The 23,029-nt window shown below is 46.2% G+C and overlaps 1 protein-coding gene and 1 long non-coding RNA gene across 2 annotated transcripts in view; one reads left to right on the top strand and one right to left on the bottom strand.

Moving 5' to 3' along the window:
• IGDCC3 (immunoglobulin superfamily DCC subclass member 3) overlaps positions 1-8,652 on the top strand; it is a 176,288-nt gene extending 167,636 nt beyond the window's left edge. The window contains exons 10-14 of the mRNA XM_044978899.1: positions 1,936-2,124; positions 2,466-2,570; positions 6,720-6,858; positions 7,702-7,909; positions 8,461-8,652. Coding sequence (XP_044834834.1) covers positions 1,936-2,124; positions 2,466-2,570; positions 6,720-6,858; positions 7,702-7,909; positions 8,461-8,652 — 833 coding nt within the window. The remainder of the gene's footprint in view (positions 1-1,935; positions 2,125-2,465; positions 2,571-6,719; positions 6,859-7,701; positions 7,910-8,460) is intronic.
• Positions 8,653-9,006: 354 nt separating this feature from the next.
• Positions 9,007-10,202, bottom strand: LOC123343736. Its single transcript, XR_006572335.1, has 3 exons — positions 10,076-10,202; positions 9,277-9,566; positions 9,007-9,184 (listed from the first exon to the last, which is right to left on the bottom strand). It is a non-coding gene; the product is annotated as an uncharacterized LOC123343736 (long non-coding RNA).
• Between the last annotated feature and the right edge of the window lie 12,827 nt (positions 10,203-23,029).

Consider the following 23,029-nt stretch of genomic DNA (forward strand, 5'->3'; position numbering starts at 1 on the left):
CCAGGATTGCCATGGTGTAGCAGATCTCTGCCACTCCTCCTGCCTGACCCCAAAACACCTCCTCCCTCCCCTCTCATGCCCCCTACACCAGGTGTTAGGGACGCACAACTGGCGCATTGGCACCAGCAGGGAGCACACCCCTTTGACAAGGAAATTCTCTGTGGGCCAGTTGTGGTCAGTTTGCACTTAGTGAATGGTGCAAAAGGGCCAGACACTGATCAGAGCATTTGCTCTATCGAGTTTTGTGGTAGTCAGCAAAAGTGTGAATGACAGAACACCACCTGGGATGTCTAAAGAAAGTTGTGCACGAGAGTTGGGGGGGGCGGGGAGGAGCACAGAGAGGAAGGGGAAAGCAAACCGAAAACAGTCCAAACTGTCTCTCGTATTGTGTGTTGGGCAGGCACCCATGTGAGTCTACTTTCTCTATCCCTAAAACGCAGCCTGGGGGTTCCAACACTTAGGAAACCACCTTGTTTTTTAAACTGAATCAGCCATGAAACCCCCCCCCCCATGTTTAAATTACAGGGAAACCTGAACTGGGTTTGCAGACCCACAAATCACTGGGGAGCTTCTCAGGCCGTCAAGCTAGGTGGGGTTGGCTCGCGTCTGGTACATGGTCTCGCTCTGGTTATCTTTGTGTGAAAACACGAACTCTGATCGGTGCAAGGAAGAAACAAATGTGGGAAAAATCTCTGTGCAGCTCACCACTCCAGCCACCGTGAAGAACGTTGAGCATGGGACCTGGGGAGCATAGAGCTCGCTCTAAGCCTGCCCAATGCTCTGACTATAAATCTTTCTTTACCTCCGTGGCATAAATCGACACGTGGCCTGTGGAGAGCAGGAAGAGCTGCAATACCCCCAGGGGCGCTGGATGGACCAAGCTCATCAGCAGCCCTTGGTACACTCTGTCAGTGCCAGCCATGCAGCGGTGCCCCGTGCATATGTTCGAGGACAACCCAACTAGCTACATCCCCTTGTGGGGGTAAAGCACTCCTGATGCTACCAGCTCCTCCCCTTGTCTCAAGGGTCCTGAGCCCCAAATCCATTGACGTCAATGGAAAGACTCCTATTGACTTCATTGGGCTTCGGATCAGGCCCTGGGGGGTGTAGGCATCAGCATTATGGGTAAGTGGGGGTAACCAAGTAAGAGACGGGAGTCCTGCATCTCCCCTGCCCCCCAACCACATGCATCCTTGAGATCCGGTAAGTACATCCCTTTACAAAAAGATTATGATGAAACTGGTTGCAAGGTAGCAGCAACATAATGTAGAGGAACGTACTGCCTTGATTGAAACTACTTTGTTTTTCACTCTGATCCCCGATTCTTTCCCTTCCTTATTAACCTCTCTGTGTAATGGCCCCTGAAACACACTGCAGAGCCGAGCCCAGACTAGCAACCGCTGCTGGAACAGTGACTGCAAGTCAGTGCAGGAAGCCTGAGAGCTCAGCCGGTTGCAGCATATTTCACTTATTGCTTTAAGACTGATGTCTCTAACTCCATCCTTCTGGTTTCTCCCTCCCTCAGGGATTAATCACTCTAAAAGGCTACCATTGCCCTGGGGGGAGGAGAGGGGAATCTGGAAATTCACTTCCAATGCTCCTGCATTCCTGACCTGACCCGATGGAGCCGAGAATCAAATTGCAACAGAATCTACAAAGTAGCCTCCTAGCTTGTTGAACCGCCATGCTGAGAACAGGAAACGGTTTGAAACTCACACAACTTCTTGAAGGAATTCAGGACTATAAAAGCAGGATCTAGCCTATGCTAATCTCAATCAAGTGAATCTTTCTATCACACCCCCTGACTCAGCAGCTACCATGAAATGCTAGCAGGGATTTCATTATTTTTCTGTGCACTGCTGATTATGTTTAGGCTACAACGGGAACAAGCATGACCCAAGTCGTGAAAAACCTCTCTCTCTCTCTCTGTTTCAGTCCCAGCAATGCCATCCCTCTTTATTAAAGTTCTTAACAGCACCACCATCCAAGCGGTGTGGGAGCCCTCTGTCAAACTGGGCCAGCATGAAGGATTCAAACTCTACTACCGTAAAGTTCACCTATCCCACTTTACTGGCCCTATGCTCCTGCCCAGCAACATTACATCTTATAACATTACTCACTTGGGTAAGTACAGAGGAGGGCGTTATCCACATTACATGTCTTCGCTGAGCAAGAAAATTCCCCTTTATGTTGTCATTATAACAGAATGTTTAGAGTAATATACAACAGCTAGGAAATATATATCATGAGTGCCTAGCAAGGTTTGTTTTCCACTTCTCCCTTAGGCTCTCAGCCTGCCCCCGCTGATTTAAGTGAGAGCAGGTTCGGATCCTTATACTGACAGTGACTGGCTTTTGCAATGCGTGTAAGATGTTTCTGTTTTCATGACAAGTGCAGGCTCAGCAAGATTAGTGTACTGTAGCTCTTTAACCTGAAATGCCCTCCTCGTGTCTTTTCTAAAATAGACCCATCAGTGGTATATGAAGTAAAACTCCTGGCATATAACCAGCATGGGGATGGAAATTCTACTGTGCGCTTTGTATCCCTTCGAGAAACTGTTGAAAGAACAGGTAAGAGGCAGAATCAGTCCAACTTGTGTACGCGATGTGAAACCTCACAGCATAGGAGTGATAAAACCAGAGACAGTGAGGGTCTTACTAACACACAGTTAATTTAATCGTGCATCCAACGCTGTATGCTGCTACTTCTGAACCGTCACCTTTAAGAAGCACTTTATTTTCTGCACAGCAAATAAATTTGAAGCTAGGTTGCATGGAGAAGCAGTGCCCTCTGGTGGCTAATGTGGTTAATTCCAGTTGCTTAATCTTTATGCATGTTCATCACCTCTTCTTTCTTTCTAAAGGAAGCAACTGGAAATAATATGGGCATGAACCGCCAACTCTGTAGCCCACTCCAAACCACCATTACCGATCGTTAATGTTGCTAGGAAGGAAAACATTCTGGATCTGGCTCAGTTCAGTCTGATCTCTAGTTACAGAAAACAAAGCAAAATGTGCCAAGTTTCCGGTACTCTTGTAACTAAATAGCAGTGTTTGTCTTCTAAATTCAGGTTGTACAGGCCACAGATGGAGAATGTGGCATACTGTTTGGTGCACAGGTTAGAGAGTGCACACAGTTAGCTCCCTCTCTTTCACAAGCAACAGCTGTGCATGGACAAGTGCTGTTATTTATTTGTATTATCGCATCACCTAGGAGCCCCACGCATGGGTTAGATGCTGTACAGACACAGAATCAAGAGATGGTCCCTGCCCCAAAGGCCATTCCTTTTTATCACCATCAGTGTTTTAAAAGTCTTAGAGTTAAATCCTGGGTGTTCGTTCTGTATATGTGCAATTCCAACTGACTTCAGTGGGAACCCAGAACATGTATCCGAGGTCAGAATCTGGCTCTTAATAGACCCAGAGCCAAATTCTATCCTTAGTTACATTTAGACAAGTTTGGAGTCTCTTCATTGTACTCAGGAGAGCAAGTCAGGCTTTTAGTGCTCGGACTGAACGCAGAACCGGGTGTGGTCACTAGTGTGTTGGGTGCATTAGACAGATTAGATGAGATTGTATTGGTTATAGTAGTTTAAGGAGCCCATTGTTGTCCTGCTTTTCTAAATCTCCCCACACTTATTGCAAGTGGGTGATAATAGCAGATAAAGAATCATTGTTTCTGGATTCAGAGTGGTAGCCCTGTTAGTCGGTATCAGCAAAACGAACGAGGAGTCCTTGTGGCACCTTAGAGACTAACAAATTTATTTGGGCATAAGCTTTCGTGGGCTAAATAAATTTGTGCCACAAGGACTCCTCGTTCTTTTTTCATTGTTTCTGGAGCGATTGCTTGGTTGTTAACAATCTGGGACACTTTTGTCCATGACAATCTCTTTCTGTCAACAAACCAAGCAAACAAACAAGGAAATGCCTGTGAACAAGAAAATGAAGAAGAGCCTGTCTGAAACTGACAAAAGAACGGAGGCTCCGATTTGTAAAGGTATTTAGGCATTGCTCTACTTAGCGCTGCAAGACCTGACTGACTTAGATGCTAAGTCCCATTTTCAAAAGTGATTTAGGAGCCTACTTCTCATCGGAAGTCAAAATCACTGTCTAAATTTCCTAGTCCTTGCAGTGCTGAGTGGAGACGTGCCTAAATCCCTTTACAAATCTGGGCCTGAACTGAAGCCCAGATTTGACCCATCCTTTGCTCCTCTTGCTGGTGCACAGGAATGGACGTGAACAGAGTTTTGGTTATGATCAGCTGTATTACCAGTTTCACATTGGAGGGTATCTAGGCTTTGGAAGGAGATGACTCCCCGGTCTAACATGGTTTTGCCATCTCTCACTACTTACTAGGATTCTGTTCCCACTGCAGGGAATTGGTCTCAGAACAGCTGGTGGTTTTGCTTCTGCTCTGTGAGCCGCAGTGATGGGTTAAGGATGCGTTTGCTGGCTCTTTCTCACCTAGACTAGACTCCTCTCTGGGCTCTGCATTCAGAGGCGCTGACTGTTTGCAGCTTCCACTGATTTCAGTTGGCATTGTGGGCGAGAGCGCCTCTGAAAATCAGGTTTCAAATAATTGTCACCTAGTTCTTTGGAGGGCATCTATGTTTGGTAGGAAGAGAGAAAGAGACCGAATGCATCAGCGCTTTAGTTACCTGGAGGCAAGAGGATTCTCCTCTTGGGGGAATCTTTAATTGCTCACACCTTTTGTTCTTGTATGTGTTGAAAAATACCCTGGTGCTTTGGGAGTCATTTTCACCAGACTTCCAATGGGAATATCTTCAAAACATAGATTGTTATTCATACTGTACCTTTAATGTAGTAAACATTCATCTCTGTTGGAAGTACAGATAAATCCATCAGCTCCATTCTAATCCTTAGCCTTTATTTTGGGGGATCCCACTGAATAAGGTATTATAAACTGCTCTGGCTGTCTGCATTTTTCCTCCAGTGTAATTCACATCATACCTCTGACACAGAGAAAATGCAAAGTTTACAGATCCCCAGGCAGGAAGGCAAAATAATTGTATGTTATCCTTTCACTTTTCATCTGAACACAGCATTAGAGATCAGAGATGCAGGCTCTGCTTTTAAAGGAAATTGCTTGTCTCGGGAGAATAGGCTGAAAGCTTTTGTTACCGTGTAGCAGAACTGCCCGACTGCAGCAAAATCTTAGGAATTAGTTCAGTTGAAAGTCCCTGCTAGCCCCTCCAGCACAAAGGGAAAGGGGGAGACGCTGGCCTGTAAATAGCGAACTGCGATACATGGGGTGTATTTGGGGAGAGTGCTTCACTCTCCTGGAAAGCTGTTGCGGAGCTGCTGTTTTTTCCTCAGCTAGCTTTAGCCTGTAGTTACATAGGCTCAGTCGGTACCCAGGGATGCTATTCCAATGGCATTTCTAGATACAGATCACAGAGAGGGGATAACATACGTTTGTAAGAGTGTTCAGCTGGCAGCCTGCTGCAGCCATCGACCTGCAGTCTGAATAAAACAAATATTATGCTTGGCAGCCTGATCCCATTTCATTCTTTAAATAATGGTGTCCAAAGCTTTTGCCAGTGCTTGTTACCATGGATATCGGTTGATTGATCTGGGGACATTACAATGAAAGACTGTCAGCAACAGCTGGCACAGATGAGAGACAGCCCCGCCTCCACACCCCTCACCCGGTGCTGGATAAATACCCTCTGGCTACGGGCCCAAGGGACGAGAGCGCCACGACGAACGAGCACATCTTACGCCAAGTCCTAAAGAGCCACCAGACGGGCGGCGGGGAGCCGGTTCCAGAGCAAAGAGCCCGTGCCGGGGGGTCCTGCTGGCCACAGCCTGGAGTCCCGCTCTGAGAGCAGCCGGCAGGGCCCCCTCACTGGTGGCCATTGCTGTCATGGGGCGTTAAGGAGAGCAAGGGAGTCGCTTTGCCAGCAAAGTTGTGGGGAGGCACCCCTCATAGTACTGTGAGCACCTCCTGCCCCCCAAACATTCCCTCCTCCCTGACCCTTGCAAACCTCCCTCTCCCCCACAACTCCCTCCCCTCGCCCAAAGGCTCCCCTCCTCTACTTTTCCCACCTTCCAACAAACACCCCCCACCTCTCCCTCCCTCCAACACCCCCTACCCCTCCCTCCAACACCCCCTCCTCCCCTCCAACACCCCCACCCAAGCCTTCCCTTCCCCAAATACTCCTCAGCCCTCCCCTCTCCCACCCAACCCTTTTCCTCCCCTCCAGGCTGCTGGTTCTACAGCCTCTTCCCCCGACGCGCCTTCCACGCCCGTTTTCCCCACCCTGGCTCCCGTCTCCCATACCTGAACCTCCTTCGGGGCAGGGGAGGGGGAAGGGAGGAGCTGCTGCTGGGCTGGGACCAGTCTCTTCCCTGGAGCTGGCTCAGCCCCCCACCATCCCCAGTTGGGCTCCCCCTGCTCTGCATTCTCATCCCGGGGGGCAACGCGGAGGGAGCTGTTCCAGGTCCTGATAGCAGGGGGAAAAGAGCAGCCCCCTAGTCACAGGAGGCTGTGACTGCGGCTGCCTCGTCCCTGTCTCCTCCTTCTTTCTACAACTAGGCCCAGGAAGGAGAGGCAGCCTCTGAGCTACCCGAGAACATGACCTGATGCTGGGCTTCCAACCCCAGCATGTGCTGCGGCGCTCTTGTGTCTAGGCATCGGGAGCACTAGGTGGCTAAAACCCCAGTGACTAACTCCCTTTTCGCTGCTTCTCCTCACAGTGTTGAATCCCCCGTGTGACTGCATGAAAGATGAGCAAAATAATAAGACCTCCACCACGGGGATCATCATTGGGATCCACATTGGAGTCACGTGCATTATATTCTGTGTCCTGTTCCTCATGTTTGGGTACAGAGGAAGGTACGGTTCTCTCCCCACACTGGCCGGGTGACATGAATACACTATCTACTTGTATTGTGCCGTTTGCTTTGCGCCGGTGGGTCTCAAGCTGGCGAAGGGGTCTCAGACTCTACCGCGTTGCAGTAGCACGAATGTCTCATGGACCCCCTCCCATTTGTGAGTCCCACAGGCCAGGCCGTGGTCCCACTTGTGATTGCAGGGTCCACTTCTCCCTCCATTGGTGATTGTGCCCCTCCACGTGGGATTGTATAACATCCCTGTCGCCGGTACAGTAATCGCTTACCTAGGCTCTGATCAAAGACCAGTTAAGTCAATAGGAGTCTTTCCATTGGCTCCAAAGGGTCTTGGATTAGACCTGAAGTGCATAGGAGTTGGGGTGCTCACTTTATCGTAAGCAGAACTGTGCAGCCACATCCGGCAAGAGGCCTTTGATGTCAATCCAGCACCGCCCCCTCTACAAAACCCATTAAAAGACAGTTACACTAACTACCCTACCTGGGGCAATAGCTGGGGTGGCACATGGGGTGGACACATCCGCAGGGAGATCTGCTTTGAAAGCCGTGTCAGAAAAATGGGTTATAAGGAGGAGTGAGAGAACATGGCGCACCGATAAGTGTGGAAGGGGTTTCGGGTGTCAGGGAGAGGAGAGGCGGAGACAAAGACTAGACTTGTGGCTTCTCTCGGCTTCTCTCTGAGCCTCGCTCCTCTTTTGGGAGGCTGTATATGAGCACAGAATTCACTGTAAGATGTGAACGGCGAGGTGTGTCCAGGCCCACATAAAGGGGCGACATGCAGTGCTGGGAGGTGCTACACTTTCAGTTTCCTCCCCTCTCGGTTTTCCAGACTGCTGATGTGTAAAAACGTCCAGGAACAGCTGTCAACCCCCCAGATCCCGAGGAGTCAGAGGAACGCCACAGGCCTGGTTCTGAATGGAGCCGCTCGGAGGGACAGGGACGACCTGGACGTGAATGGGAAGCAACTGGAGATGAACGAACTGGAAAGGTTGTTTCTATCATTGCCTTCCCAGGATCAACAGGATAAGGGAATAATGGTAAGGGTCCTGCCTTGACATTAATCATAGGATTTACGGACACTCTCCCCTTTCAAACACACTCCTCTCCCCTTGTTATGTGGAGAGATTTATACGCTTAATTCCCTTCCATACATTGAAAATATAGATCCGCTAAGCACTAATGTTTAATCCATTCCACACTGGGAGAGTGTGTGTCTTTGTCTCCAGCTAGTGGCTAGTTCATATAAGAGGTTAAGAGTCTACTATAGCTGCTAGCTAGAGGAATTATTCTTTTATCACAAGTGATAGAGGCTCCTGCTTTTAGCCCTGACGGCCTCAAGTTTGAACCCCATTGTCAGCCCAAACGGGGTTGGTTACGAATGTACAACTTCATATTGGTAGCCACAAACAATCCTTATTCCTGGCAGGTGGGGTAGAATTTAAACTGTAGATGTTAAGGACATCTATGTAAGATGTGCATATTTATTCCTGGATGAGCCATATCATTTCTAAGAAGCCCAGGATCTTGGTAGTGACAGCCAAATGCAACAATTATTGTCTTTGTAATAAGGTGTTTTTTCTCCTCTCAGCCAGATCACATCCCACCTGACTCACATGATGAGACTCAGATATCTACCCTTCCACTGGATGAAGTCAGCATTATAGAAGAACAGCTCGATCCCCCAGCCAGAAGCCTGGCTCCTGATGATCAGGGTGGACCGCTACACAACTTTAGCCAGGAAGTCCCAGCTTTGAAACATAGTCCCACCAATGAAGGATAATTGCCAAGTCTCTAAGCCTCTTGTAGGACTCACCAAGAACCATTTCCATGTCTGGTGATGTCTTTACAATGATTCGTCAATCTCAGGTCAATTTAAGATTTCTACAGTCTGATTTTTTTTGTTTTTGCTTTATTATTTCTTTTATATCGATATACAGCTTTTTGGAAGTGCTATGAAGTTTATCTTCCTGACCTGTCTCAGGCCTCTTTGTGCATTTCTTCCTACAATTGCATTATTAAGACTGGTCATAATTGTTTTTCCCATGGCTGCTAGGTAACAGACTTTACAAATTCTCCAGTCTCTATCAATGATGGAATATGGCGGAGCCTTGTTCCCTTGGCATCCCAGCCCATGTTCCACATTAGCAGCTTTAGGAGTACTTTGTGATCTATTTTTTATTTCACGATGACTGGATTAAGATGAATCCTTCTAACTTGACTCCAAAAATTCAGGCCGAGAAAGGCCACCTCTCCATGGATTTGATGATTTTGTACACTTTCGCTATTTCTCAGGATGCTTTTTTGGTGATTGACTATAAATAAGAAAAACATGTGTGTCAAAAGAGGCCTGCATGAGGGCTACTGAAAGACTTGGACAAACATCCCGAGTAGACTCAAAACCTACCTCAACCGGAATGAATGTCTTCGGGGAAGCAGCAAATATCTGTGTCTTCCTTTGTTTTCAAAACAAGTAGCGTAGCACTTGGTCTGCATAAGCTTGGTACTACCTCAGAAGTCATGCTCCATATCCGCCATGGTGTTGTCCTTTTTTTTGTGTCGTCGTCATTCTGATGTCAAGCACTTCCAAACCTTGAAAGCAATGTTCTACCTCAAGTTTTATATAGAAGTTCATTCGTTTGTGTCGTCAGACCTGCTCCTCCTTCATCTGACTGTTCTGCTCTGCTCCAGTGAAACCTGTTCAAAGACAAATGAAAGGGCAGTGTGTTTGCGTTAAGTAGCGATTGTGGTGACATTTCGTTAGTGTTAAAAGCTTTACATTTAGCCAAGTCATAGTGCTTGTGTTTGGTTTTGTGTGTCGGAGTTTTATATGATGGTTCTACTTTAACGACTGTTAGAGCTGTAGCAGGTATACCACCACTAGTAACCTAAAGAGAGTCTTCACCTGCCACATTAGGGCCAAACTGGACCCTGGAGTACAGGTGAGCTGTTCCCAATTTGCTCCTTCAAACCAGTGAACCCATCCATTTTCTGAGGATTGTGGGCTTGATCCTACGAGAAAGCAAGCAGTCTGGTTTTGATCCAACAAAGTCAATGCTTAGCCAAGAACTAAGCATGCATCTTTTGCTGAATCAGGATCAGAGTGCTCAGCTCCATGCAGGATGCAGCCCCAGTTTGTCTAATTAGAGCTCCAGTCTAACACATTATGGGCCATCAGCCAGATAGATTAGAACTACAGCACCTACCCATTTGCACGTTCCCATCTTTACTCAGAACCCTCAGGTTCTACCATGGGCTACGTGGAATAACACTCCCAGCTGAGATAATGGCACTTGTTGGATACTGGAGATGCTTGGCCTTTCAGCCTCATTCCTCACACATCCAAGGAGATGCCTGATTATCTCACAATGACTGACACATCCTGTGTCATGTGTTAAATGCCTCAGGGAAGTGCTTTGTGAAAGATAAATATATGCTGACCCCTTTCTCCCCCTTTTTTGGCTAAATACATATTTCTAAAAGATGCATTTTCTTTATTAGCTTTATTTCTTTTCAGCCATAGTGTATTACTTCTTACTTTTGAACGAAAAACCTGCTTAAACTTGAGACTTCTGAATACTAAGTATTAGTATTAGTCAGAATGTTCAAGGGTACAGCTGGCTGGATGAGCTGCCTACCCTAGTATGGCACCTTTCTGAGTGGAAAGATTGCCCGGTGTGGTGGAGTGACCACCAGACTATTTCATTAACACCTCACTGGGAAGAACATTGGTTGTTTTGAAAGGAAAGGGAGAATTTTTTATTAATATAGAAAAAATGGAAAAAATAAAGTGAGAGGCAACATGTGTATATATTTAAAGCAGAGAGGACAAAATCTGAGGTCCTTTACTCAGCGTGTAGTCATTCAAACTCCCATTAGCTTCAGTGCGTCTGAGAAAGGCCATATTCTGAAGGCCTAAACAAGTTACTAAGGCCTTGTCTAAACTACAGGGGAAATTCGATCTAAGCTACGCAATTTGAGTTACGTGAATAGCGTAACTCAAATTGACGTAGCTTAGATCTACTTACCACAGGGCCCACACTACGCAATGTTGACGGGAGACGCTCTCCCATTGACTCCCCCTACTCTTCTCAATCCGGTGGAGTACAGGAGTCGACCGGAGAGTGATCTGCCGTCGATTTAGTGTGTCTTCACTAGACCCGCTAAATCGACTGCCAATGCATCGATCGCCGCTCGTCGATCCCCTAGTGAGTGTAGACAAGCCCTAAATGTCTGATTCTGCCCTGAACTATGCTAGTTCAATCCCAATGGGTCAAAACTAGACCTGGGTCCATTGACTTCAGTTCAGTTGTCCTCACTTGCGCTGGGGCTGAATTTGGCTCATTATCAATAATGGGGACACACTCGGCCAACGGAGAGTACAATCTGGTGCATGCATCTCTGTGCCTGCACCTCACCATCCCGCCTACACTCTTTCACTGTTAGATGGTCATCACATTCTCTGCTGTTCAGGTGACGAGATCCCAGGAGTAAGAGCCCTGTGACTGGGTGCACATGGTAATATATAGTAGAGTTGCTGCCCAACAGCATCTGTGTGTACACCGTAGTCTGGAAACACACTTCGCTTTAACACAAAAAATCTCTGCCCTTGTCTAATGCGCCTCTCGTAAAGCAAGAAGTCTTTTAAAAATTGCTTCCTTTTACCAGGAAAGGGAAGGCCCGCACTGTTCAAAGGCAGTTGTTGGGTGTGTCCACACTGGATGTAGTATTAAAAAAGGATTAAGGGAATGGTCATGAAGAGAGCCTCCAGCAGTGATGAATGTATCACTTGGACGTGCAGCAGCTTTTTAATAGGAGGTTAAGAAATTAATGCTATTTCACCAAGACATTGAAGAGTCAAGAGAGCTATTGGGGACAATTATGGTTGTCTCTCAAGCAGCCCAAAAGACTACACTGGGCTGTGTTTTGAGTAGCTTTCCAGCCAGTGGAGCACCATTAGAGTTTCACAAGATGGAAACGAGGCCAGAATCTGGCCCAGAGTTAGCAAGGTAGGGACCCACTTATCTCAGTCTTTTTTTTAGATTGCCTTAAAGTATCAAACTCTACATTAATTACCCTTTATTATGAACTAGAAGGTGTCAGCACTCCAGGCCATTAAAGGTTCTGTTTGCTTAGCCGCATGCTGTTTTGTATGGTAAAGACCTAATTCAATTTGAAAGGGTGGGAAAAAGAGACAGTTTTAAGGGCATGTCTACATTACCTGCTGGATCGAGGGGCAGCGATCAATCCAACGGGGGTCGTTTTAACGCGTCTAGTCTAGACGCGATCAATTGACCGCCGAGTGCTCTCCCGTCGACTCCAGTACTCCACCAGGTAAGTACGTCGACTTCAGTACGCTATTCACATAGCTGAAGTTGTGTAACTTAGACCGATCCCCCGCCTAGTGTAGACCAGGACTAAGTGTCCACAGCCGCAGTTTGTGCCGCAGAACTAGCTGTCAGTGTCCCCAACCCCTCCAAAATTGGCTTATACGGCACCAGCATGTATACTGACAGGATCACCGTGCTCTTAACGTGGCATTGTGACAACAGGCATGGAGAAATTCCTCCTGGCAGCTTCTCTTTAGGCTATTGGTGGTGGTATCTGTTGTAGACCTCATGTACGGAGCCTTAGAATGTAATGTGTTCAGTCGGTGCATGTTGCTGGTGACCTACCTCAGTACAAGTGGTCAAGCAACCTGGTGGTATTGAAACATCCGTATTGCGATGCTGAAGAAAATCCACTCCACAGCTATAAACATCCAGGGCAGCCATTTCACGGGCATATGTTTTTAAGAAGTTTATTTTTAAAGTATTTTTATACACAGTGATAAATCAAAGGGGACATTTTCACTTTTCTTTGGAAGTGGAAAGGAATCAGGAAAGGAAACTCATTTAAGTAAAGAATTAATTGTCTTGCCTTTTAAAAAAAAAAATGAGAAACAGTTCTACAGCTTCAGTACCTGTGGAATAGATCAGTATGTATCAGAAACATGCTTATCAGCCCCTCTTACCTAACTATACCCTCTGGCATTTGAGTACTGAAAGAATTGTCATATGATATGTAGCACAGTGAGCAAAAATATATAACTCCCATTTCCTTTGTTCTGAAATAGGGTTAGATCTGAGGGGGACAGCTTACCTGAGGGTCCGATTGACCAGACTGGCATAAGCAGATGCAATGCCATTGACCTCAATTAACTTGAGCAACATGCGCCAGTGGCGAATATGAGTCAGTGTTTATAAGTGTCCTGGCCCTTTAAAATTCCTCTTGTCCTACATGATGTCTTCTGGTTTTGTTATGTTTTGTTTTGCAGGATTGGATGGGGTCTTAAAGGGCCAGATCTGTATGTGAACAAACCCACATAAGCTCTCCCCCTGCCAATAAAGCAGTGGCTAAATATGACCTCAGAGAGGTTGCTGCTCACGCTTTTACAGTATGCTGGGGGAGGGTTTTTTCCCCCTCTCGCTCCAAATTCCTTAAGCAGATTGCAAGTGAGAGTGTAACAGCTTTAAGCAAGAGCACCTATGCTCTCAGGCCCTGTGGTTTCTGAATGTAGGTTATTATTGATCAGCTGGGGATGTCTAGTTACAGAAGAAGAGTTTGCCTTGTAGGAGCCGGTTTATGCCAGTGTTTGGAAAGGCAAAGTCATGGGAAATGGAGGTGCAGGGCGACCCGAGAGGTGGGAATGCTGGAGCCTTATTAAAGGAATAAGGTCAGTGTGTATGACAAAAAGCCAAGGAAAGGGTTAATGTTAGTGATTTGAAGGGCTTGATAAATGTGTCTCTTTTATTTCAATCAAAACAAGAATCAGCGGCTACGATTTGAAGTACCTGTTAGAGAAAGCTCAAACTGCAAGATCCTGATTTCAAAGCTTGATCTCCAGATCCGGGCGTTTTGCTTAGGGTCCATCTCTAACACTTACAGCCCTCACCCGACATGTCACGAAGCAGAGCCCCTCTGCCACATGCACAGCATCAGTATTACTGAGTTTACAATTTACTACCAGAAGGAAGGAAAAAAGAAAATGACGATGTATTTCCTCGTACATTGAGTTACGACCTGGTATCAAAGAGAACCCAGACCCCCCTCATTTGAACTCCTGTTTTTATTGTCTCTGTGTGTAATGAAGTTCAGATTGAATAAAGTACTGTTGCCAAAGTGAACACATAATTTAGACTAGCTTTCGGCTCGAAATACCTGGGGCTGTGAACCTGTTATTAGTTTAATATCACATTATTGTGGTATTGTAATAGTAACACATATTTGTCACTACTTCCTTTTATTAAAGGGAAATGCAGTGCCATTTGATTAGTTGAAATACAGTAGTATGTCAAGAATAGATTTTTTTTTCTAAGATGCAGAAATGTAATGGCTTGAACTGATGTTGCTTATCTGTTGGTTTAAGACAGTAAAAGAGATATGTGAACCTTTAAAGATTATTTTTAGATATTTAGAGTTTCCTCTCTTTGAGGTTTCTTTTAAGCTCTTGTAAATCCATAGCACTGCAAAATATCCGTAGAAGTTTGTGACGGGCAAACCTTGAAATGTTTGAGGGTCCATTCTGGAGAACCACCAAGGAGATGTTATCCTACCTGAATTATCTAAGCCTCCTGAGTCTGCAAAACGGGACAGGAAACCTTGCAACAACGGGCGCTGTCGTGTGTGTTTTCGAGTACACGATCATCCAGCTTCTGGTCAGATGGGAAATAACACAAGTAGCAGCTATCTTTTTGGCTCTTGGATGCCTCCATTTTTGATCCCAGACGGAACAGAGTAGCACAGACCTGTGCAAAAAATAAATTAAAAATTTGGGAAAATGCTAATTGAACTTTTTCAAGTCTCCAATGGAGCTGAATTTAGGTTTGGTTCAAGCGTTGGGCAGAGATTCAGGCCAGTTCTTGATTTATACAGACAGGTTCACCCATCTCTGAGAGAAACCTGAAGAACACAATCCAGCTTGGACATGAAACCAGAAAGGTGGGGCCTGATGCTCTCCTGACTTACACCTTGTGCAACCCCATCAACTTAGATGGAGTTTTACAAGGTGTTAAGGGCAAATTTGGGTGCAAGATCTTTATCCGTTATTTACTCCAGCTTCATATAATATGGTGTCCACTCATAAGGATCAGCTTTTAAGGTCGGGGATGTTGACTTAAACAGATCCATTTACATTTACTGGATGTTTGTTGAAGTGGCCTTCATAACGTTCCAGGAAATGCGAGCCAGCACAACCTCTCGTTTCCATATACCAGTGATTTGTTGTTGTAAAGAACACGTGTTTTTGTCTAACTCTGTTGCCGGTGCTGATTTACTTGTTCGAGTTATGTGTGCAGCAAACAGTGGCTGCCTTATGTACCGCATATGTGAAGATGGGAGTCTTTCCTGAGCACTGGGTGAAATCTTGTCAGTGCTATGTGTGTGACACACAATATTCCACATCAAAGATTACGTATGTGTGTCGGTGGTTTTAAGCACCTGAGGCCAGATTCCCAGGAGGTGTAAATTGCCAGAGCACCTTTAATTTCAATAGCACTGCATCTGTTTACACCTCCTGAGAATCTAGCCCTGAGTATTTAAAAATATGTGCATTGACTAAACTGAAAATGTTCAGTTTTGAGCCAGCCTAGACCCATGTGTCCTGAGGATTGACAAGTGGGTTTGCGTTCCCGTGGCTGGGCTTCCTAAACAACACAAAGGACATTTTGAGGAACAGTCTCATGTTATTGTCTACAAGAGGTCTCTGCTTGACTAGGGCTTAGGCACTGTATTCCCCACCATCACATATATGGCAGGTGATAGCAGCATTCACATGTATTAATTAATGCAGGGATGGAAGTGAAGTCATTGTGTTCTTTTTTATAGCTGATCTTGGGGACTTGACAATAAGCGGGGTGTGTTTGAAGAATTAACATCAAAAAGCTTCCAGTCCATACTGTTCTTTACCCTGATATCTCACGCATTACAAAAAAAAAAAAATCTTTCCAGTGTTTTAAATGAAAGGAGATTGGAATGCTGCACCTTAAGAAACAGAGTTGGTTGGTTGGTTTCCTCCTTCGGGTGTGTCTACACTGCAGTAAAACACCCGCAGCTGGCCCATGGCAACTGACTCGGGCTCGTAGGACTTGTGCTGCAGGGCTATAAAATTGCAGAGTATATGTGTGGGCCTAGGCTGGGTTTGAGCCCAGAGGGTCCCTGTGCCTGAATGTCTGTAGTGCAACTTGATAGCCCTAAGGCCCAAGGCCCACGAGCCCGAGTCATCTGACACAGGCCAGCCACGGTGACGGGTGTTTTACTGCAGGGCGCACATACCCGTCCCTTTGTAACACCAATAGAAATCTGGAGTAGCTTCACTACGGAGCTACTCCTGCTTTACACCGCTGTAACTGACAGCAGACTCTTGTCCTGTATATTTAGCCAAGGAAAGCGTTCCATTCCTTCAAATAAACTGACTTTGTTTACCATCGCTTTCCTGGCTACAGAGAGATGAAGCTGTGGCAGGAAGTATCCAAGGCCTGGTTTTGATAACCCCTAGTGAGCACGACTTATTCTTGGAGATCTGTTCCCAAGTTTACCAGAGATGGCTGCTGCTACCTCAGGGAAAATATCTGCATTTTATGTTTAATTCAACAGGGAAGAATTTTATGCTGCGACAGGGTATTTTCATACTGTTGGATTCAGGTATTTATTTGTGAAATGTATCTTTTTTTACTTCTACCTTGTTTCATAAAGATGCTGGAATTCTGTAAGGGTTAAAACCAGACTGGAATTTTTAAAACTTCCACCCGGGATTAAAGAGAACAAGGATTTTACACTGAAGTCAGCAATCAGAAAAGAAACAATACATGACGTGCTGTCACCGTAGGGCCCAAACCAAAGCCTATTTAAATCAACGGAAAGACTTCCTTGACTTCCATGGGTGGTGGGTCTGGCGTATGGTACAAAACACACAATGCATTGTGAATCTGAAACAACCTCACTATGCGTTTCCTGGCACAGTTCTCTTTACTAAGATAATTATACTGTGCAGTGATTTGAGGACAAAAGTCTCTACAGCATTGCAGAGCCCCTACTGGGGGGAATCAATATGAACGTTTTTTTTATATGTAGGAAGCGTATGATGGTCTTTAAGAAAAAAGCAAAGCATACTATAAAATACATTTCCAACTTCTGTTCTGAGCTTCATCCTTTATTCCAGACTTCTTAGCCTGTATTCAAATTTGGGTTGTTCTCTCCTCACAAGCCCTATGGCTGGTTCCTTTGTAATGCTCATGTTTTCAGTGTGAATGAGTGCTTAGCATACATCCTCCTTGAAATAATTGTTCACCCTACTATTTTCCATTGCCCCTTGAATATGACTCCATCATCCGTTTGGTGCTGACCTTTGCCCTTTCACCCTCTATATCCATCCTGTCCCCTTCCTTTCATCCCCCTCCATCCCGCCCCACACACATTGTCAGTCAAAGCAAAGAAAGTCCTTGCAAAGAAAGACCATTATAACCAGGTACGCCTTCTCCCATGATTTGCCTTCAACTATCTTGTCACACAGAGATCACAGCTAGGAAGATTTCCAATCCGGGAAAGACTCAGAACAGCTGTCGTTCTTAAATTACCGTCTTTACATTTTCTGCCCTGTATGTAGGTGTCCCATTGCATAGTGTTTTGTGATTCTCATCATTAGCGTTGCCCTTACTGTGTATATACTGTAGAAAGGAAGATGGGGGGAGGAAGTATCCATAGGAGAGAAAAAGTTGCTAGAGCTTTGACACTGGATTGTCTCAGTTGTACAGAGTTGGTGGCATCTCTATTCTCCATGGTCTGCTGTTACTTTGTTGTGGGTTACCTTAAACATTTTCAATGTTAATGTTTCATGGTTGGATGGAAAAATGTAACGGCTGGGACAGAGCTTTGGTTTATTTTTTTCAAATTCTTTAGAGACAAGAGTATTTAAGCTCAGAGAAGCCCAAAGTTTGAGGTACTTACAGGAAATGTGATATTTGTGTACAGACAGATGTCTCAAGAAACAGAGCTGGGAGGTGCTACTGCAGAGTTTGGTTTGTACAGAAACTCACTGAGCCAGATTCCAGGCTCATCCTCACTAGGGTAAGCCCAGAGGAAGTCTGCTGCTATCAGTGGAGGTGAAGATCAGGCCTGGGGTTTGGTCTTTGAATGGCAGCCATGTGTCTTCATCATCAGTGGGATTCTGAAAAGAACAGCAAAAAATAAATAAAATTTAAAAACCCTGTAGAAACAAGTGATAAAAGCCTGGGGGTGGAGGGGCAGACCCCTGTGGGGATCATCTGTGCAAACAGTATTTGCAAATGTATCCCTCCCAAGAAAGATACATTAAAGGCAGACTAAAGATTTTAGCTAGCACCTTGACACCTGTTAATTAAATTAAAAAGAGGAAACTTGGATTTCTACCAACTGGAATGGTGATCTCACTGAATTCCAGACAGGGTGTTTGAACTCTGGCAGTGATTATGTGTGAAGTGCAGTAGCATCTTCAAGGGAAAACCTCTGCTATTTCAGGCCCACATTCACCTCTCAGTTACAGCAGTATCAATCGGCCATGACTGTGTAAATCCCTCTGGATTTATGCCCGTGTAAGTGAGAGCAGGATTCGGCCCTGGACATTTTATAAGGAGAAGGGACTTGGGGCCTGATCCAGAGCCCACTGAAGTCAGTGGAAAGACTCCCATTGACTTCATTAGATTTGGGATCCGGTTCTTTCTTACAAAGCGAAGAGATTGTTTATTTTGATGGTATTTGCAACATTATGTAAACTTGTAATATCTTTACATTTGTAATAAAGTAATAATAACTATAATAAAACTCTTTGTCCCAGTCCTCTTCAGGAATAAACTGTTAAGGAAAAATAAAAACCCAAAATGCAAAGCACTTTTCTACTGTTTATTTTCTACCTTTCTTACTTTTATCTGTCTTGATATTTGAAATCCCACTGATCCTATGATTGTTAGTCCTTGTATAAAAGACAAAAAGAAAGAAAAAAATAGATTTTTTTTTGTAGTTTGCTCTGTTTAGATTTTAGCCTGTGGCTACTTGTATAAGAAAAATAAAACTAGAATAAACTAGATCCAGTGATTCATTATGAGTGTTGCTTCGTTATTCTTAAATCAAAAGCAAAATCAATGAATTGTGTGTGTGGATTTGGGTTGCTTTCAAGTGTATAAACGCAACATTCTCCTTTGGACTAAAGCTGTGGATGGTTATTATAGATTCATAGATTATAAAGTCGGAAGGGACTATTGTGAAAATCTTTTCTGACCTGCTGTATAACACAGGCCAAAGGACTTCACTGAATTAATTCTTGTTGGAACTAGAGCAGATCTTTTAAAAAAAAATCCCCTCTTGAGTTAAAAATTGCTAGTGATAGAGAATCCACCACAACCCTTGGCAAACTGTTCCAATGGTTAATTACCCTCTGTTAAAAACTCTGTTTACACTGTTAAAAACGGACATCTTATTTCTGGCCTGAATTTGTCTAGTTTCAACTTCCAGCCATTGGATCATGTATGCGCTTTGTCTGTTAGATTGAAGAGCCCTTTGTTATCGAAGTTTTGTTCCCCGTTTGACCAAGTTGGCCACTTAACCTTCCAGGGAGAAATTGGTTGAAAATCTGAAGGTTGAAGGCAATGTGGGTGGGTGGAAGTGATCATGAAATGATAGACTTTGAGATTCTACGCAAAGGAAGGAGTGAGAAGAGCTCAATAAGGACAATGGGCTTCAAAAAAGCAGATTTTAACAAATGGGGAGACCCGGGTACGTAAGGTCCCATGGGATGAAAATCTAAGGGAGAAAGGAGTTTAGGAGAGCTGGCAGTTTCTCAAAGAGACACTATTAAAGATGCAACAGCAGCCTACCCCAATGCGAAGAGAAGATAGGAAGAATAGCCAGAGGAGTTCTTTAATGACCTGAAAATCAAAAAGGAGTCCTACAAAAAGTGGAAGCGTGAACAAATTGCTAAAGTGGAATACAAAAGAATAGTCCAAGCGTGTAGGGACAAAACCAGAAAGGCTAAGGCACAAAATAAGTTACACTGAGCAAGGGAAATAAAAGGCAATAAGAAGAGGTTCTGGAAATCCACTAGGCGCAAGAGAAAGACAAAGGGAAGTGTAGGGCCTCAGTGGGGAAGGAGCGCTTCAGACATGACATCAAGACGGTTGAGGTGTTTAATGTCTATTTTGCTTCAGTCTTTACTAAAAAGGTAAATTGTGACCAGATACTTACTGTTAATATTAACAACAAGGGGGAAGGAATGGAAGCCAATTCTGGCTCTTCTCTGAACCCTCTCCAATTTTTTCAACATCCTTCTTGAAGTGCGGACACCAGCACTGGGCACAGGATTCCAGCAGCGGTCGCACCAACGCTAAATACAGAAGTAAAATAACCTTCCTACTCCTACGTGAATGACATTCCCTACTTACACATCCCGGGTTGAATTAGCCTTTTGGCCACAGCGCCGCACTGAGAGCTCATGTTCAACTAATTATCCACCTAGCGCCACAAATTCTTTTCAGAGTCACTGCTTCCCAGGAGAGAGTCACCCAGCCACTAAGTATGGCCGATATATTCTTTATTCCTGTAACTTTACATTTGGCCATATTAAAACATATGTTGTTGGCTTGTGCCCTGCTTATCAAGTGAACCAGACGGCAGAGTATCAGTGACCTGATCTCATCATTACTTATCACTCCTCCAATCTTTGAGTCATCTGCAAACTTAATCAGTGATGTTTTCTTCAGCTTATTGATACAAATGGTAAAAGAACTGATCTCTGCAGGACACCCCCACTAGATATCCCCCCACTTGATGATGATTTACATTTTGAGATCTGTCAGCCAGTTTTTAAGCCATTTATTATGATGACGACTTTGCATCATTCTAGTTTCTTAATCAGAATGTGATGTGTTCGCAAGTCAAATGCCTCCCAGAAGTTAAGTATAAATATCAACCCTATTACCTTTATCAACTACATGTGTACTCAAGCTCATAAAAAAATCAAGTTAGTTTGACAGGCTCTATTTTCCATCAGCCAAAGGTTCCCAAACAGTGGGGTGTGCCCCCTTGGGGGGACACGGAGAAGCATTCGGGGGGGCGCGGTGGGTCCAAGCCAGCCCCCGTGGGGGGGGCAAGGAGAGCGTGCCACTCAGCCCCCAGCTCTGCTCTGGCCCCACTCCCAGCCATGGCTCCCAGCCCCGCGCCTGGCCCATAGGCGCCAGGGAAAAATTAGTGGGTGCTCTCCCCCACACCTCACCTCCTCCCCCTCCCCTGAGCACGCCGCCCCCTCTGCTCCTCCCTCCCTCCCTCCCTCCCTCTGCTTGCTGCCGCCAAACAGCTGTAGCAAGCTGGGGGGGGGGAGGAGTGGGACTGTGGCATGCTCAGGGGAGGAGGGGGGACGAGGGTGGGGAAGGAGTTGAATAGGGGCAGGGAGGGGGCGGAGTTGGGGCAGGGACTTTGGGGAAGGGGTTGGAATGGGGCGGTGGGAGGGGGTGGGCCAGGGTGGAGGCTGGGCAGGGCTGGGAGCAGAGGGGGTTCGAGCACCAGAAGAAGTCAGCACCTACGGCCTGGCCCCATCCCCAGCCTCGGCATGGCTCTGTCCCCCGTCCCCCCCTCGCCGCTCCTGGCTGCCAGCCCCTGGCAGCGGCTCTGTTCCCAGCCTGGAGCCACGGCTGGGGGCAAGGTGGGGCCGGAGCCACATCTGGCTGAAAGCCTGGCTACTGGCCCCCACCACTGCCTGACTGCAGCTGTGCTCCCGCCCCTCCCCCCAGCCTTGGCTCCTTTCCCCACCATGGCCCCGGCCCACTTACCCCTGTCCACATTCCCCACTCCCAGCCCAGCCAGGGGGAGGGGAGATGTGGCTGGGGTAAGGGGGACCACTAAGGCCCATGTTGTGGTGCATTAATTCTATTATCCGCCTTACATGCTTTATTAATGAAGTCTTCTAGTAACTCTGCCATTGGTTTGCTCGGGCTCAATGTCAGGCTGCTAACCCTGCACTAACCTGGGCCCTCAGCCAGCTCTTTTCAAATTCTTGGCTGCAAGTTATCCCGCGGATTAAACTTGGTTCCTCCTCGCACAGCAAGGCTTGGAAAAAGAAATGCTACACAGTGACTGTTGGGATTTTGTTGTATGCATTGCTCACACATCTGGGGCTATCTGGAGCTGGTGTAAATTGGAGCCATATCAGCGAAGGATCTGGGCCCCTTGGCTCTTTAATCACAGGTGGGAACCATGGTTCTTGTTAAAGTAACAGCCTTTATTCTCGCTCCCATTTACACCTGGCACAGCGCCATTGACTTTAAGGCTGATATGCCTGATTTACACCAATGTTATATGACAGTACGATCACGCCCATAATCTAAAAACCCAGATTCCCAAATTCCAGCTAGCTGCACGCCAGCCCCTAGAATTAACCCTATAAAAACACCTGCGTTCCCCTGTGGCACTAGGACATTGGGGAGTGTACCCCATGGCGCTGTGTGTGTGTGTTGCAGTCAGCTGAGCCACTCTCTGAGTCCTTCCCAGAGACGTGTGCACGAACATGCCTGTCCCACTGGGCATATGGGGAATTACGGGAAGGCACCAGTGGACAGCGGCACACGTGTTGTTGCGCCTGCCTCTTCATTGCAAAGTGGGTAAGTTACCAGGCCCAGTGAAAGCAGCCCCCAAGCTAGAGCCTAGATCCCCAGCTGGGCCAGAGAGCCTGGATGAAATGCACTAATCGCGGGCAAGAACATTTTGGGTTTGGAGGTGCGGGGGGGGCCACACGTGCTAAAGAGCCCGTGCACATGCTGCAGGGGCTAGTACTGGCGACTTTCAAAGGCCCTGGTTAAGGAACCCATGTATAGTCAGAGAAGGGCATTTAAGCCCGTGTCTTTACATAGGTTCTTAGGGTGTAAGGCCAACGGGAACCATTAGCTCAGCTAGTCTGACCTGCCCTGGCTACCAGACCATTACATTTCAGCCAGTTACCCCAGGCTTGACTTCAATGGGGCTTAAGCACGTGTAAGTGCTTTCCTGACGCACGGCCAATGACAGGACGTGGTAGCTGGAGCAGTGCTCTGAGCGGGGTGATGGGTCCTATGGGCCCAACGATGCAGATGGCTCTGGGATGCCAGCTCCTTGTGCAGGGCAGC

The sequence above is a fragment of the Mauremys mutica genome, chromosome 11 (genome assembly GCF_020497125.1).
Source record: "Mauremys mutica isolate MM-2020 ecotype Southern chromosome 11, ASM2049712v1, whole genome shotgun sequence".
In the NCBI taxonomy this organism is placed as follows: Eukaryota; Metazoa; Chordata; order Testudines; family Geoemydidae; genus Mauremys; species Mauremys mutica.